General features: G+C 44.5%; 1 protein-coding gene across 1 annotated transcript in view; it reads right to left on the bottom strand.

Moving 5' to 3' along the window:
• Positions 1-665: 665 nt before the first annotated feature.
• SLAIN2 (SLAIN motif family member 2) overlaps positions 666-18706 on the bottom strand; it is a 383646-nt gene continuing 365605 nt past the window's right edge. Inside the window, exons 7-8 of the mRNA XM_078678220.1 lie at positions 6855-7146; positions 666-3254 (exon numbers count right to left, since the gene is read on the bottom strand). Coding sequence (XP_078534346.1) covers positions 3188-3254; positions 6855-7146 — 359 coding nt within the window. The 3' untranslated portion in view covers positions 666-3187. The remainder of the gene's footprint in view (positions 3255-6854; positions 7147-18706) is intronic.

Raw genomic sequence — 18706 nt, forward strand, 5'->3', positions numbered from 1 at the left:
TTGCCCCAGAAACTGAAGCAAGTAGCCACAGAACTGATTAAGTCATTAAACTGGTACGAACGCTTTTCTTGGCTGCAGTACTTCATTTGATATGTGGTACATTTCAATTGTAGCTATTTACCTCCACCATGTAGTAAAGTCAATCTTCTTCAGCTACTCACATCCTGCACTGTATATCTGGGTTTTAAGCAACATTTGTGAATTCTGGGACAAGTTAACCAGATAGTGGTTTCCAAAACACAACAGGCCATGTGTGGGGCAATCATGGACAACGGTCTTGTATTTGGTGGTGATCTTGAAGCCAGACTACAGAAGCATATGCCAGTTCAACTTTGTTAAAAAGAGGAGCTCAAATTGTTACCTTGTCTGGTGCATGGGCCTTATGACAATGAAACAAAAGAAAATCTCAAGGCAGGCTCAGAGTACAGAGCCTCACGATATAAAGATATCAGTTTGAAGAGAAAAATATGTTCCAAATGTCACTGAACAGCAGCAAATGACGCAGACTTCAAGAGGTAAATGGGAGGGTGAGTGGCAGATGTACAAGTAACTGCCACTGCGACTTGCTGGATTTAACTATAATGAGTGAAGCAATTACCAGATGCACCTGTGTGTTGTGCAAGTTCCTATGAGATTGCCATTTTAGTGAGCAGGACAGAGTAACATTAAGGTATTTTTGTTTAATGTCAAATACTAAAGCATAATCTCTGCCATAAGTTCAAAAGTTCAGCAACATCGAGAAAAAAGCACCGATATCTAAATACTAAACAATATGTATGAAATGACATTGTCGGAGACACTAAGGTTTAAGCTCTGTTTGTGGAAAACATTAAAAACTTACATTTGGGCATTTCTATCAAGAGATGGTGACAAAGGAAAAGTTCACTGGTCTTAAATTCAAACCATTTTATATTGTTATATCCCTATCTGCTCTTGATCAACAGTTGCAATGACCGTCCTTCTTATGAAGGCAATAAGTGAAGGGAATTTGAGGGAAGATGTTCTACTTTGGATAATAAAATTGTTGATGCACACGAGTCTGGGGTATACTAACCAAAAGAAAACCCACATCCTCTGGATTTTGCTGATGGAATATAGCTTCCATTCATAGTTTGATGGAGTACCATTTGTTTTGGAATCTTTACAAAGACACATCAGGAACACATCCCTGAAGTAAAAAATAAATAATCTACCCTGTAAGAGTAAACTTTTAAAAAGTGCAAGATGTCGCAGTCAGATTTCTATGTTCTTTTTTCATACACGTTTATCTAAATTTTGCCTTAGTTATACACATGACTGATCACTCTCTGAACAGACGGGACAAGCAGAGGTATCCAAATGTTACCCTGCAGCTTATTTTGCCAATAAAAATGTATAGTACTTCTTGTGTGGCAGCCTGCTATACTCCGTGTCCAGGAACAAGCAAATACTTTTAAACCTTTAAAATGTGTCATAGTCACAAAAGACATGACAGAATATACAGAAAGATCTCATGCTCTTAGAATGTTATATAATACAACAACCTGATCCATCAAATCTTTCAAAGGCACATTATGAGGCAAAGTAATTAACATTTGTTGAAAACATGTACTATATAAAGCTCAATTTAGATGAAAAGGTGCATCACCTTAAATACAAAAAAGTTAACTAAAATACACAGACTCCACGCTACCATACTTAAAATAACATTACAAGATTTACATCATTACACCTTTCCATTACCAACCCCAACAACTTTGACATATACAGGAATTGGCCCTGATGGGATGGGAATCCTACAACAGGATAAAGAAATTAAGAGGGATAGAGGAAACTTTGAGTGACATTCACAGACATACTGCTCAGTTGTAGAAGACTGATGGTACTAGGTTTGTAGAACTGATCTCTTCATCTGAGTCAATCGCCATCAAATCCAATGGGGCTCCTGCCTTATCTTCAATTTTAAGTAACAACTGTACGGAACTTACAATAGCAAAAGTTTGTTTTTTTCAATTTCTGGAGCAGTATACTTGTATAAATACTTTCGGCAAACAATTTTAAATATTTTAACCATCAGGGAGAAGGCTTACAGTCTGTTATCTGAGCATTGGCCTTACAGGTCTTAACATTTCTTTGCATATAAGGTAGGAGTTGATGCAGCCAGATCAAACAGTTCCAAAAGCTTTAAAGTTAGAAATAAAAATATAAATTAACTTTGCTATAAAAGAAGTACTTAAAAGAAAGATTTGAAAATCTGTCACACAAACGCATCTTCTGCTAAAAGCAGGGCACATGATTAATTAATTCAGAGCTGCAACTGGCGTGAGAGAGCAGCGCTTGTAATATAGTGTATAGGTTTTGCATTATTTTTCAAAGCCACAGAAGTAAAAAGTATTATAGCCTGGTACCTTGATTGATGCTCTTGGTTAAAGAAAAGGAATCTCGACCGGATCCTGAGAGTCAAACACTAGGCAGCAACAAGCTGTAACTCTAGAGCCAGGAGAAAACTATTTAGAAAGATCATTAACCAAAGCAAAGCCCTTTTGCGATAAAAAAAGTACACTTTCCGGTGATATGTAAGTGCAACATAAGGATGAATGCAGGGTAGGCCATCAAGTTCATCTGCCTCTGATTTACACCTATATCCTGCAAAAAGGGAAAAAAGGAAAAAGTGAAGATCGTTCTCTACAACGAAACTCCAAAGCATAGTAGAAGAGACTACTTACCACTTTTACAACCATGACTATAAGGCAGTGTTTCACTTGCACAGTACCAGTTTGTAATTGGATACCTGTATGCATTTGGTATTAGTTTCACTGATAAGATTGCAAAACACAAACGGATTGAATGAGGGAATTTCAGGCAATCTGGGATTACCATTTCACTTATGTATTTCAAAATGGCAATTCTCTTTGGCATTCACTAGTTCTGATTACATCCAAACACTGGCCTTTTGCCATCAAATTTTCAACTTGACTGAAATTCTACTAAGCAAAATAATGATAGTGATGAAAAGTGATTGTATAAGTATAAAATGTTGATGTTAAATGTCAATAAAGTGCTGCTTTATAATCTCTGCCCAATTGTGCTATTTAACGACAGAGTGCTTTGGGAGTGCACCCCAAAAGTCAGATTTAAAATGTCAATAGCTTGGCAAGGTAGGGATTTGTCCATCAAGCGCTGAAACTCCGATTTGCCAGTGTACAGTTCAATAACAGCCATCTTTCCAGCTCTCGTCTTTCATGTTACCATATGATCTAGGAGCCACCAATGATCTGGAAAAAAATAAAGACATTAAATTATATGCAACACCACAACTCATACTGAACCAGTTAAAGCAGCCAAAAGTAGGCATGGTAATTCAGATTTTCCATTTTAGATCTATTTTCAGGCAACTCCTATTTAATGATTCCTTATACTTGATCTGATTCGTCGTGTATAAGAAATGCTCCTGTGCAATACTGACTCAGATATTCATTTTGAACTTGAAATGGCTCTGGTCTGCATAGGCTTTCCTAGCCGCATTATCCTTTAAAATGCACCTCTTCACCTGAATACTCTCAAAATGTACCTCTAACAATGTTCTCTTGTCAGAGTTTCCATAACAGCTTACAATGTTAGGAAAAAGACAGGTGTACAAGAATGGGCTGTGTGTAGTTCTTCAAAGACTCTTTGGTGCCAAGTGGAAAGAACAAACCATATTAACGCCTTAGTGTCACAAAATATCAAAGTTTCAGCCGTCGCTGATAACAACTACTGTTTTCTTTTCGAGACAACTGAAGTGGAACTCTCATTTTATATAGGAAAACATTAGTATTCTAACCACATAGGGTGGAGAAATGTAATTTGCTTTCTTAAGTCTTTGATTTGTAAGTAAGTCTGTAGATGTACAATAGGATGATCCCAATGAGTGTAGAATCTGTCTACGCATGGATATCCAACATATGATGTGAGAAGAATGGTCATCTGCTCTAAGACCGAAGAGGTATACTCTACGGTCTGGCCTGAAGAGGCCTTTAGTTGAATGTTGTTGAGAGCTCATTTTTAGTATGCCTGAGGCTCAACCGATATAGAAAAGTGCATACACAAGGCAAATTTTACAATCCATTCTGGAGAGAGTAAAGTGCAGATATTCAAAGCCTTGTGGCGAATTCTGCTAAATGCCTCTGACACAGCAGGTTTGGTCTGACTACAGGTATGATGAGAGGGGCCTGGAAGATGTTACCCATGTATGAAAATATGACCGAGGTCCACAGGGCAGCTCTTAAAACTGAGTTACTTTGGTGTACTTCCTGGTTAAGAGTGATGGCGTCAGAGGACTTAAAAAAATGTGGATTTCTTTTCCTGAAAGCGAGGCGTTGGGTTTCCATATAGGTATCATAGTGGGAGCTGTTCATGGTTGGGGTCCTTAGCAACGGGTTTTCCACATGCTGAGCTACAGGTCTCTGGAGTAGGTTTTTACAGAATGAGCTCAGGGAGCAGGCAGAGGTGAAGTTTTGGACTTTGGAGGAGGCATTTTGTCATGTTCCTGAATATTAATTTGTGGGTCTTGGGGATGAAACCGGCATTGATGAAGCACTATTTAAGTGCTTTCTAGATACGAAAATCACTTGGTAGAAAGCCAAACCTAGGCAGGAACAAATTGAGACTTGCTATAGAAAAGCTCATGAACAGGAATAACTGTCTGAAGGGGTGGCGGCAACAGCAACCCAGCACGTTAGCATGAATGGTAAGGCCAAAAAATGAAAATACATCATGCAATAACAAGATCTGACATTACTGACTATCTCATGGTCATTGGGGCTGAACTGGAGTCTCATGTTAAGGCACTGTTTCAATAGGAATTAACAGAAGATGAGAATTGTGACACTGAACTGTATAAGATGGACATAGTCTTTCCTATGTTTTAGGTACGACCAACGCTCAATTCTGATGTAAGGTTGTATTTCTCAAGCTTAAGGAGCTCATCATGGTGGATGCAAGGGAGGAGGAGATCCAATTTCAGGGAGACAAGATTGTGCTATTTCAAGAGGTCTTGTCAGCAACATATGCGAGGAGGCAATAAAACATTAACTCAATGAAAAAGGGTGAGCCTGGATCATTGAGGTCTCAGTTTGCCACATTTTGTCTGTGGGAAAAAAATAACAGGTGATGCGCTCACATGGAGATGCCTGCAAGCTTGTTAACATTGAGGACACTAAACCACGTATCAGCTGATGAGGTTTATTACATACCTTCATAAATGGTCACAGCTGCATTTTTTCTTCTCTGCCTTCCAGTTTTTATATCTCCTCTTTATATGAATGTTTTTTTTTTGCTACCCACTTCTGCGGGGTCCGGAATGAGGCATGTTTTGTGGAGTTTAAAGATGCTGCCCGTTTTGTAAACTTACTTTTCGTGTGATCGAGGTTATTTTGGTGGGTTGTATGTTTCTAAATATATTTGCTCTTGCATTTGTGCAAAGCCTGGGGTGTTTTGGGGCAGTAAATGTTTTGAATGGTGGGCCGCCCGAACAGCGAGTCTGTGTGAAAAATGTTTCGAGATTGGTTTCTCTTTTGAATGATCTGCCACAAAACTCTATTGGCTTTGATATCGGTTTGTTTTTCGGGATCCATATGATTTGATTTGAGCTATTTTAAATGCACAGGGTTTGAACACACCTATTAAGAGACTAGCTGTCTTAAGGTGTGCCCAGACGAAGGAAATAAACAGCATACTTCTCTAAGAGACTCATAACTTGAAAAAGAATTAGCCAAAGCTGTGCTCCTTTTGGTACTCATCACATTTACTTCCATTCTCCCACGAAAGAGAGGGGCACAGCTATATGGATGAGAGAGCGGGGGGCTCCCATTCATATCTGTCCAAGTGTCTAGGGATTTACTCTGGATATTGGTAGGCATACAAGGAAATGTACATGGCCTGGACTTTTAACACTTTGCTCGGCTAGGATAAGAACCAGTTGTATTCCCATATTATCCAAAGACTACTGAATTCATGGTTGCCATTTGCTGATTGGCAATTTCAACTTCTTCACATCAGCCTTTAGAGAGTGGAATGGTGAGCTTCGGGATTCTTGACAGTTGGCAAGTCCAGTACAACTCAAAGAGAGACTACAGGTTTTACTCTCAGGTCCACATCCTCATTCGAGAATACATTTTTTTCTGCTAAACAGAGTGGCCTTCGAGAACGCCCAGGATTCCTCTGTTGAGACTGGGGTTCCCTTTGACCACTCCTATGTAGTACTGACATGCAGAATTCTACTACCCAGGCCTCCCCCTTCAGAGGTTTGGCAACTCAATGAGATGGTCTTTAGAGATGTTGCTCTTAGAGATGCCGTAGCTAACGCTATCCACCACTATTGCGAGGGGAATGACATAGGGGAGGTTTTGTATGATGTTCTTTGGAATGATGCGAACGCAGAGGTGGAAGGAATTCATTTCTTGACCGTAAAACTTTTTTAAAAGAGTCAGGGATAAGACACTGGAGGTGAAATCTTTTGCTTTAACTTTGGAGTTTGGGTCCCCAAATGCAAGCAGCTTACCAAACCAATAGAGCTCTGTGACAGGTGCAACAGTTAAATTCATTGATTGATTGATTGATTGATTGACATAACAAATACAAGCCATGATAATTTGTTTTAGATTTTTAAAAGGCTTGTTTTTTAAATGGTTCGTATAAATTAAACAAACATACTAAAGAGAGTGAGCCTTTACTTTGATATGACGTCAATGCTCTGCTAAGCAATATTTTAACAATGAAGCCAATTTAAATATCAAATATACTGAACAGTGAAGAGAAGAGTATGCATATGTGTATGGATCACGGAGGATTTAATCAGTAATTTAAATTATTTTTCTCATGAAATGGATACTCACCTGCGTACAGGCTGTGCAAGCTTGCTGCGAGGCACTGGTATTCCCCCACCAGTAGGGGCACTAGGTCTGGGTAAGCCACTTCTTAATCCTGCTGATGGAGGTCTGCTGGCAGGGTTCGTTAAGCCTGTTGTTGGAGCAGCAGGAGGTCCTGGTGGTGGGCTGCTGTGACCAACTTGTGCTGCTTCTTGACCACTAACATTGCCGGGACCCTGGTTACTGAATGCTTTTACTGGCTGACGAAGGGTCAAAGGAGATGGAGCCGCAGGCGACCGGAATTTATTTGGAGAAGGTACTAAAATTGAAGTGAAAGTTAAATCACTCAACATAAAAACATACCCAAAGATGTAAAGTGGAGAGGTTCACAATGGATTTGATGGGATAATTTACAAGTTTAGGTAACTAAATATGTAAAGGTTAAATCACTCCATTTCTGTAAGCTTTATTAAGACACAGATGCACTGACAGTACTGCTGTTGGCGGGATACACTTTTGAGGCATGCAACTCCTGCAATACATCTCGTCAACCGGCACAATACCTCTTGAGGACTTTCAGCTCCAACCACAATTATGAAGGTCACAGGTACAGGAATTAGAATCTGAGAAGACGACCTACAGCATACATCAAGTTAGTACAACTGTAGTGCTAGACTAGCTGAAAGTAAAGCAGGTTAACTGAACCCAGTGTAGTAATGTAGTAAGGCAGGTTTTCTTATACTACAGCTTTTCTCCATTATTGAGAAAACTGTAATTTAAAAACAATAGCTGCAATCAAGTTATTAGTTGACCAAATCCATACCCAATAATTCAAAGGACAGAGAATAACTGAGCACAGCACCATCTGTGGTGAACAATGTACTGAAATAGCCCTGGAATATTTCAGAGACAATCATAGAAGACAGCATAGAACAAGAAAAAAGAATATATAAAGGGAGTGTACAATAAGAAATTGAGCAGTAAATCATACGTGATTAAAAGGAGGAAGCATCCACTGTAACACATCCCAACAACAGAGCCACTGGTAAAATACCCTTATAAATATGACACGTTGAGGAATGTGTAAGTCAAAAGACCAGAACGTCCCATGGACATTACCATAACCCAAAACTAGACGTTAGCAGCCAGGTGGAACCAAGGTAAATAAACAAACGAGAATACTAAACTGTTAAGTACTCCTCAATCATATCAAGAGATACACTGAACCAAAAATATATCTACATTCTCAAGAGGAGATAGCATGTGTTAAGGGGACCAATACACTCATACGAGTTGAGGTATTGGGGGACCCTGCCTTAGTACACATATAGGAGCAATATCATTGTTGCCAGCAATTGTTAAAATGCTAATAGTACCAAGTCAGTTGCAAACGGTGAACTCGGAGATGCATAAAACCTTAGAATTTGGTTGAATAGGTTATTGAAAGGAGTTAAAAATATAAAGAATGGGACTGGAAAATCAGTATGAGTGAGTGGTGAATGAGTGCTATCAGTAGGTTTAATAAGAAAAAATAAGAGGGAATGGAAAAAACATCTATGAACAAGCTGTGTGCCTGCATTAGAGTCCTGCGCAGAAAGAATAAACAGCAGCATCATCATTCAATGATAAAATAACAGGTGATTTTACCCGTTCAGAGATGCTAAGAGGAAACAAGGACTAACCTGTGCGGAGATGCTATAGGGACTTACTCAGGCTGGAGATGTGAGAAGTTGGCCTGGTATATGATGTTCACTATTCTAGTGAGCACGTTGCACCAGTCCAAACCAGCCTTACGGTGATGGTTGTAAGTCAACCTTATAGACCAGATATCCTAGTGGTAGCGTGGACAGAACAGTCTTAGGCTAAAAGACTCTTGAGGGCGTGTAAAGCCAGCTGTTTTACCATATGTAACCCCTTGAATACCAAATGAAAGGACACCACACAGGATATATATAAAATATATATGTATTTATTTACTAACACACTCCTCTGAACTCTTTATGAGATCAGAGGCAAAAGCACATAACAAGTTACTCTTAGAAATACTTTAAATAGCACAATTTACAGTTAGGCCCTAGGGGCGCGTAAAACCATATACTAAGTAAGTGGTATAAGAACCACGACTCGGGAAAAGGAAAGGCCTAGGGCCTTGAGAATCGCTGGGGCTACACTATCTGAACCTTAGGTTAGGAGTAGGAGGCCCACAGGCGGCGCGTGCAGTGTCAGTACACTCACGCGAGAGTCAATAGAAAGTCAATAGGAACTTAAAAAGGTAAGTAACGAAGATTTAGGACACTTCCGGTCTTAATAGGAAGATACAACTAACAAAACTAGACACTAGAAAAGTCAATCCCTACAGGAGCACCGAAGTACTCGCGTTACCTCACCCACGGGCTGCGGGTGCATAGGTGTCAAAGTGTGTCGGGTTTTATCGTTGATTCCTATGGAGCCTTGGAAGAAGATGCTGCAGGCGACCAGGAGGAAGATGTCCGGGGGGATCCAAGGGTGGATCGGAGTTGAAGAAGACCTGAAAACAGAGGGGACAGAGTCTAGGTCACTAGCCACTGACCGGGTGGAACCAGGAAGGAACCAGACGCCGTCGAGGAGCAATCAGGTGTTGTCGTGAAGCTGGTCTTTGCAGCCACGCGGACCAGGAGGCGAGGACGACCAGATGCTGGAGAGGAGCTGTCCCACGAAGGTTCTCGCAGATGGAGGGGTCGACTTCAAGATCGGAGCCAACAAGCCTAAGCAAAGGCAACCGACGCAGGATACACAAAAGGCTTCTGGTGCAGACTAGGAGGGCCTGAGGTACTTCACCCTTTCAGGGAAGCAAGGGCTAGTCTGGAGCAACCAGACTGGCGATGGATTTTCAAAAGGATCATCGTCACAGGGCTACTAGCCAACTGGCCAGCAACTGGGACAACGCGTCGAGCAGAACACAAGCAGAAGGGCTGGTCTTCGGTGCAGGTGGAGCTCGGTGTCTGCGTGTCTCAGTCCCCAGGGCACAGCTTCGAGGATGCCTCAGGAGCTGCGCTGTTAGCAAGTTGAAGACTTTCCAAGTTGCATGGTTCCACGGGTTCCGACGCCTTCCATGGGGCTCAGCTGTGCTGGAGTCGTGATGTGGGGTCAGAGAGGTCTGGGAGTCGAGGTCTTGTCAGGCTCTGTGCTTGGGTTCCGGCGGGACGGGGACAAAGCAAGCCGTCGAGTTGCTGGATGGTGCCTGGTTGCCCAGGGTGGTCACTCCTTGGCCATAATGGAGATTCTTCAGTCTTCAGATCAGGTGAATGTCGAAGGGTCCAGAGTTTCGTTTCAAGTCGATATCCGGATTAATCTAAAGTCCTGGGGTTCAGCTCCTACCTTTATATAACTAAAAGGGGCTGGATTACTTTCTAGGTCCCTCCTATGGGTGGGACCAGGAAGGGGGGTGGTTCCACCCCCTTTCCTTTGTCCAGTTTCGCGCCAGAGCTGGGGCTGGAGTGCCCCAGCACCGGTTTGAACTGGACTATGCATGGAGCACCTAGTGTGCCCCAGGCAGTGTCTAAATCTATTCAGCCCTCCCCGTCCTAATACACAAAGTCCTGTCTGGGGTGGTGCTCGCACCTCTCCAGGCAGGAAACCTATTGTCCAAACCTCCGTGACTGGAAGGACTCCCAGCAGCAGGAGGTCAGACTTGTGTCTGTGGCAGCAGCGTCCATTTTGTGACGCTGGGGCTCTGGTTAACTTTAACCGGGATAGTCAGCAACAACATGTCTTCTCCCTCTAGAAGGGTGGAATGCTACCCCTGTCGCCAGAATTGGCGAGGGGGTAGTATTCCAAAGCGTATGACACCTTACACGACATGTTTAGATAAAGCCAAACCAAAGTTAGCATTCAACCGTGAGGATTATAATGCACTTAAGAGTATATGGTATGGCGATATCATAGAACAGCTATAAGGACATGGTTCCGCAAGCTGCAGACAGGCTTAGCTCATGCTAGAGCACCATCTCACACATAACCAAGCACTCTGCCTCCAGGATTGTTAAGGCCTGCCATAGGAGTGACTTATAGGTTACTGTGTGTCTTCATTTAAGGGTAGATATAGGAATACTATACCTAAGCAAGGGGTGATTACACGACCTTGCCCCAGCTGAGTGGTCAGCCAGTTGTGTCAGTTTGAGTGGCCAGCCAGGGGTGGCATAATACATGCTGCAGCCCCTGGTAGGCCTTGGTTACACCTAAGCCCTGAGTACCTAGGGTACACTTCTACAGGGGCTGATAAGGTGAACCAATTCACAATTGTGGATGTACCTAGAGTACATGGTGTGAATTTAGAGAGAGTGCATCTGGGCTGTGGGTCTGATTAGCAGGCCCACAGCCACATCTAAGTCGAAAACCAGTAAAGCAAAAGCAAAAAGTGGGGGTGACTATAGGAAGCAGACCCTACTCTCCTAAAGGAGAGAGTAAGCATTTACCAAATGCAAAACGGTCACAGAATACCTCGAGCATCTCAGAAAATATTGTGCTTTCTAACGTTCTATAGCAATTAACCAGACCACTACCCAGAACCGCCCGTCACGATAACGACTTGGATGTGTAGGAACATTTGAATGTCAACTATCCTGTGACAAAACTACCAACTTACAATGAAAAGGCAACACAAACCCTTGATGAAATTCTACAATACAAAATGACTGCTGAAAATTCTTAAGAACAGCACAGTGTTGGCTCGGCTCAAATAAATCACAATCAAATGTATACAAACACTACAGGACTACCACCGACATTGCCGTTAAATCGAAGAGCTCTCAGAATCGTATTGTTATTTTCTCCTCCAACTATGTTTCTCTCACATGTGAAAACTTGCATCACTTGAAATTATATTTGCCATTACATGCACCGCGAACACTGCTGCCCAGCCGCACCTCAGTCCACAGTGGGCTCCTTCACCTGCTCACATTGACAAGTGACTTACACACACACCTACACACACATATCCCCGCCCCCTCTTCACCAAGTCGGAACTAAAGACCCACACTCACACAGCACGATGAACCCACCCCACACAACAACACTCACTCGCAAGCATGCTTCTAAACACATGCTCACTCGGCAAGCACTCCACAGAGATTTGGGACCTCATTAGCTCCAAGGGAGCAGGCCTATTCTCCCTCACCGAAACCTGGCTCAACCCCAAATTGGCCCTTGACATCGCCACAGCCATCCCTACTGGATACAAAATCCTGCACCAGGGCTAAACCCACAAACCAGGAGGATTCCCATGAGACACCATCAAGTATACCTTTTAAACTGACCCAGAAGCCACTTCTATGGAGCACATGCACTTCGAGCTTCAGATGGATATTAAAACCACTATCAAAGGCACCCTTGACTACCGGCCCCAAAGATCTTGAACTCACATCAGCAACTTACTCACAGACTTCACCAAAACCTTGCCATGGGCATCAAAGAATTCATACTCTTAGGAGATCTCAACTTTCATCTAGATGACCCCACAGTCTGCAACTCCACAGACTTGCATGAAAGTCTACAGAACATCGGTCTCATCCAGCTTGTAGAAGGCCCTCCTCATATTGCCACACACACCCTGAAACCCATCTTCTCAAGAAACAAGTTAAAGTTAGCCACATCATTCCACTCACATGGTCCGACCACTACATCGTCCACATCCACATAACAGGACCACCACCACCCTAAGCTGCTGCTGAAAGAAAGTTACAAGGCTCAATGACCTCCAACTAAATTACCCAAACTCCACCAATAACTTTATCGCTCTTCACATCAGAACCCAAGGACCTCATCTAGGGAGTCCCACAGGGATCATCACTCAACATCATACTCTTCAACGTATACATGACTACTCTGACAAACATCAGATCCCCCGGAATCAACAATCTTCTATGCAGATGAAACCCAGCTCATTCTTTCCTTTCTCAGATGACACTGTCACCACCAAGACAAAACTTCAAACAATGCATGAACAGTTTGGCTAATTGGATGAAAGAAACCTGCCTCAAACTCAACACTGACAAAACGGAAATACTGATCTTCGGGAATAAAAGTTCACCTTGGGACTCCACCTGGTGGCCCCTTGATCTTGGACTCACTCCAACCGACCAGGTTACGAACCTAAGCCTCATCTTGGACACCAACCTCACCATGAAGAACCAGGTCAATGCTGTTACCTCTTCATGCTTCCACATCCTCCGCATGTTACGTAAAATCTTCAAGTGGCTCTCAGAAGTATCATCATGCAGGCCCTAATCACAAGCGGATTGGACTATGGCAATGCACACTATGCCAGCATCCCAACCCATCTCTTTCAACAGACTTCAAACTATCCAAAACGCTGCCGCCAGACCGGTCCTTGACCTGCGCCGAACACAAACCAGAGTTCCACAGGTTCCCCATTCATAAGCCCTGCCAGATCAACCTTGTCATACACATATTCAAGTCACTACACAACAGGGACCAACAAACCTCAATCACTGGCTTCACTCCCACCAACCCACCAGAAAACTTTGCTCAGTATCACTCTCTCGTACACACACCCTGCATCCACAGAAACAGGAGGCTCGTCATTCCCCTGTCAAGCCGCCAAATCCTTGAATAACCTCCTGTAACACATCACGGCTCCCTCCTCGCTTCCTGAATTTCGCAAGAAACGTAAGATTTGGCTATTCAACTAGTCTTCTTGCAGGACCATTAAGACTGCCCACCTTCAGGTCCAGCCACACCACAATCAACTACTGAGCTTCTGGATACTCTCACGGGTGACAAGCAGCGCTCCACAAATCCAACTTACATTACACTTCAAAGGGACTCGAGATAAACATCACTCTGGAAGAAAACAATATAGGTCTTGGTCTCTAAAATGTCCCCACGCACTATAAAGAGATACAAAAACAACAAAACTAGCAATTACCTGGAACGCTTGTTTGATACCACATTTCTACTAAGGACTAATGCCAATGTAGCTATTGGATGAACAAGAATATCTATTAACATCTAATCCTTTTATTAGGGTTTTCTTCACATACATGTTTTCCTCAAGAGATATTAGTATACATTACGTTTCTTAGTGTTGTTTTTACGACACAATATCATTATGTCTTTTAAGGTCTTAAAAACTTATTTTTCTGCCCCACTCTTGTGCACAAAAAAATCCGTGTCCACCAACGTAAGGTGTTCTGTTACTCAGAGTCTAATACTAGCTAAATAAAATCTAAAAAATGCTATACCAATTTTAAGTACTTAAAAGCAAGATTGCAATTATTATAACTATAATCCTAAAAATAGAAATCTCAAAAGCATATAAAACAAAAAAATATATAAATATACGTTAAATCTACTGCCAGTGATCACTCCGAACCTGATTCTACTTCAAACCTTAAGTAAAAGCATAACCCTGGCCCGAGCCTAAAACTACCGTTAGCACCTATTCTAATCATTTGACATGGCCCTAAATTCCAAAACCAACCCATAACCTTGTATTTATTTTGCTTATTGCAGTTAAAAAAAGGAAAAGGATTAACATGCTTTCTACATAGGGTAGCAGCCCTCTACCCCTGGTCCTAGTGCCCCTCAGATGTCTGCTTGTTGTTTTTTTCGTCATTTTGTTTAAATTGTCGGCAGACTGAGTGCGTCTTAAGAGTGTTTACTCGGCAATCTGTGTTTCTGTTTTAAAGTGCATAATGGTACTTGTGCCCCTCAATTATTTGCTTGTTGTTTTTTTTGCTTCACTACCTGAATGCTCCCCCAGCCGGTTCAGGCTGGCCCCAACTTGCGCCGACTTTTGTCACTGACTCTCCCAAATCCCTTCCAACCCCCCAGAGCTACTTAATGGACTCTGCAGCACGGCTCCAGTTAGCAGCCCTCTACCCCTGGTCCCCGCTCCCACAGCCCGCTGCATTAGCCTTGAGGTGCTGTCCTGGCCGTCTGCCTACACTGCCATCCGCGCCTTGGTCGCCCCACAACATCCCAAGTTCTTTCGGCATTTTGTTTAAACTGGGTCAGACTTGGAGTGTTTTTACTTTACCAATCTCTGGGGCCGATTACGATGACGGGTGGATCGCCCTCGCGGGGCCTGCGGTGGAAACCGCCATCTGGCGGGGGCGATCCGCTCACCATCCTGACTGCAAAGACCCCCAATATTATTATAATAGCTGGGGGGTCCGCGGTGGACGGAAAAACTGTTCGCCGCTTTTCCGCCGGTCGACTCGTCGACCGGCGTTAAACGGGTTTAATATGGTGGCGGTGTCTGGAAGACACCACCATCCATATTACGATGCAGGCTGTGATCAGCCTTTCCATGGAAAGGCTGGCGGTTCCTGCTGTTGGGGGCCTGTTGCGGGTGCACATGGGGGGTACCTATGGTATCCCCTGCGTTTGAAGGTATAATGTGGCAGGCACTGAGCGGTGCCTGTCACATTGTGCATGTAAAAGCACAACATATATTTTTTACATTGCGGTGGGTGCTGCTTGCAGCACTGCCCGCTGCAATGTAAAATATACAGGATGCGCCCGCCACACTGGTGGGCGCATCATAATTCGTGTGGCGGGACCGCCGCAACTATGGCGGGTGGTCCCTTTTGCAGCTGCGATGGCGAGCGGACATAGTCCGCCCGCCATCGTAATCGGCCCGTCTGTCTATATTTTTATATATTTTTTGTCGTTTAGGTTACATTGTCGGCAGGTTGAGATTGTCTTAAAATGTTTACTTGCAAATCTGTGTCTTCTTTTTAAGTGCTTAAAGGAACTTGTGCCCCTCAAAAGCCTTTTTTTCCGCCTGACTCAGTGATTGCTGCCCCAGCCTATTCAGGACAGCCCACCTGTGCTGTATTTTGCCACTGTCACCCCCATGGCCACAGAGGGGCCGGGCCACGGCGCGCCAAAGGCAAGCCCATCAGCCCCCATCTGCGCCTGGACTGCGTCTAGGGCTATGACCCCTGGTCCTCAGCAATCTCACTGGAACTCTGCCGCTGACTTTCGTGCCTGGGACCCCCCATGCAACAACTACTGTCTCGCTTCACCACGTACCACAGCAGGAGCATTCACCTGCACCCACTGTCACTTCAGCCCAATCACCACCCTACCGACCAACACCACACCCACCACAGATGCAGATACCCCACCACCTCAACTACCTCCTGATCAACGCCAGACCACTGTGTAAACACGCTACTGAAGTATGGGACACCATCTTCACCATCGCCCCCTTCATCACCGAGACCTGGTTCACCCCCACTTCAATTCCCACCATCTCCACTGCAACCCCCTCCAGCTAAAAGATGAAACACCAAGACCGCACCAACAAACATGGGGGAGGCATCACCATTGTACACAAGGAATCCTTCACCTGCTCCATCACCAATGACAGCAGCACGCCTACCATGGAACACATGAACTTCCAGCTCCATGCCGACACCAGAACCACAATCCAAGGCACCCTCACGTACAGACCACCAGCACCACGAACCGGCCTCAGCCACGCCATCGCTGAATTAATTGACCCTCTCGCTGTCGAATCCAAACACTACATCTTTCTTGGGGACCTCAATTTCCACTTAGACGACCCCACCAACACGGCCGACCTCCTGGAAAGACTAGATAACATTGGACTCAAGCAAATAGTCACAGACACCACACACAGAGCAGGACACACACTAAAGCCCATCTTCACATCCAGCGACAGAATCAGATATAGCCACGCATCAGATCTCACCTGGATGGACCACGTCATTGTACACTTTACCCTTGTTGGCCTACCACATATTACCCCCATCCGATATAGTGCTCCCTACCACAGCTGGACCTCAGTAACTCAGCAGCAATGGACAGACTTCGTAAGAACCCCCCAGTCCAAAATCACGGCCTATCGGGACCGAATAGAGAATTTCAACACCTGGATGACCAACGCTGCCAACAAAGCCCCCCCCCTCAAAGCCACCCAAGATGCACACCCCGACCAAAGAAGCCAGCTAGTACACATCAGAGCTCTGCACAGCAAAACAAATGTAAACGAGAAAGAATATTGCGGACCCGCAAGAATGACACCAACCGAGCAGCATGCAAAACCACCCTGAATAACTATCACCTCCAGCTCAAATCCGCAAAAAAGGAGGTGCACGCACCAAGGAACTTTTCACCATTGTAAGAGAATTCTCCTGCCCCCTCAGCCAGAGAAAACAAGATCCCTCCCTCTCAAGAACTCTGCAAACTCCCTGGCTGACCACTTCCACAACAAGATAGCAACCATCTACACAAACTTTAAACCCCAACTGTCAAACATCCTCAGCAGCCAGTCAACCACAATCAGCAACCACGCGCTCATCTCATGGAAACAACTCCGCACATCAACAGTCACTTCCCTGATAAAATCAATCCACTCAGTGGCTTTCACCGACCCCAGCCCCCATCTGCTCTTTAACATCGGAAGCAACCACATCAGGCACCAACTCACCTCCATCCTCAATGCCTCCATAACAACAACAACTTTCCCCAACATATGGAGGCATGCAGACGTTGGACTCCGCCCTCCCCCCCCATTCAAGAAACCATCTGTGGACCCCAAAGATCCACAGAAATACGGTCCGATCGCCCTCCTACCATTCCCCACCAAAGTCCTGGAGAACACCATATAAATCCAACTCACCGAACATCTGGATAGAAATGATCTACTGGATCCATCCAAATCGGGCTTCAGAGACAGCCCTCATAGTTGCAACAGATGACATCCAAGCCCTATTTGACAGAGGAGAAATGGCTGCTCTCATCCTCCTGGATCTCTCCACAGCTTTCACCCCACACACTCATCCAGTGACTTTGCCAGATCAGTCAGACATGAACTCAGATGGATGACGTCCTTCCTCACAGGATGCACGCAGAGAGTCTGCCTGCCCTCCTTCACCTCACACCCCTAGCACACCATCCGGGGAGTACCCCAAGGCTCATCTCTCTGCCCCACCCTCTTCCAACATCTACATGACACCACTTGCAGACATCGTCAGAGCACACAACATCAACCTCATCTCCTACGACGACACCTAACTCATCCTCTCACTCTCAGCAAATCCCATCCGGACAAAGATCAACTTCCACAATTGAAGAAGGTAGCGACATGGATGAAAGAACTGCGTCAAGCTAAACACAGACAAGACAGAAGCCCTGATCTTTGGCAGACACACCACCCTCTGGAACAACTCCTGGTGGCAGACAGACCTCTGACCCACGCCTACGCCGAAAGACCAAGCATGCAACCTCAGCATCATTCTAGACAGCAAACTCTCCATGATAAGCCAAGTCAACGCCATTGCATCAGCCTGCTTCAACACCATCTTCATGCTCGGAAAAATCATCAGGTGGTTCCCTACCAGCAAAACCATGACGCAGGCTGTCCTCACCAGCCAACTTGACTATGGCAATGCACTCTATGCGGGGACAACCTCTGAACTCATGCAAAGACTCCAGACCATACAGAACGCAGCAGCCAGACTGTTACTCAACCTGCCCAAGAGAACACATATCATCCAATACTTCAAAGACCTAAACTGGCTTTCTGTCCGCAAGAGATGCCAGTTCAAGCTCCTGGCTCACGCCTACAAAGCCCTCCACAACATTGGACCACATTACATGAACAACCGCATGACCTTCCACCAACCCCCAAGAAACTTTGCTCAGCACACCTCGCCAACGCACAGACGCCATGCATCGGAGGACACTCCTTTTCTCGCTTTGCTGCTAAAGTCTAGAACACCCTCCCTCAACACCTACACACCTCACCCTCACTCAACCTCTTCAGGAAGGTAATCACGACCCGCCTCTTTGACAAAGACCGGCGGCACAGCGCCTGGATACCCCATTGGGTGAAAAGCAGTGCT

The sequence above is a fragment of the Lissotriton helveticus genome, chromosome 2_2 (genome assembly GCF_964261635.1).
Source record: "Lissotriton helveticus chromosome 2_2, aLisHel1.1, whole genome shotgun sequence".
In the NCBI taxonomy this organism is placed as follows: domain Eukaryota; kingdom Metazoa; phylum Chordata; class Amphibia; order Caudata; family Salamandridae; genus Lissotriton; species Lissotriton helveticus.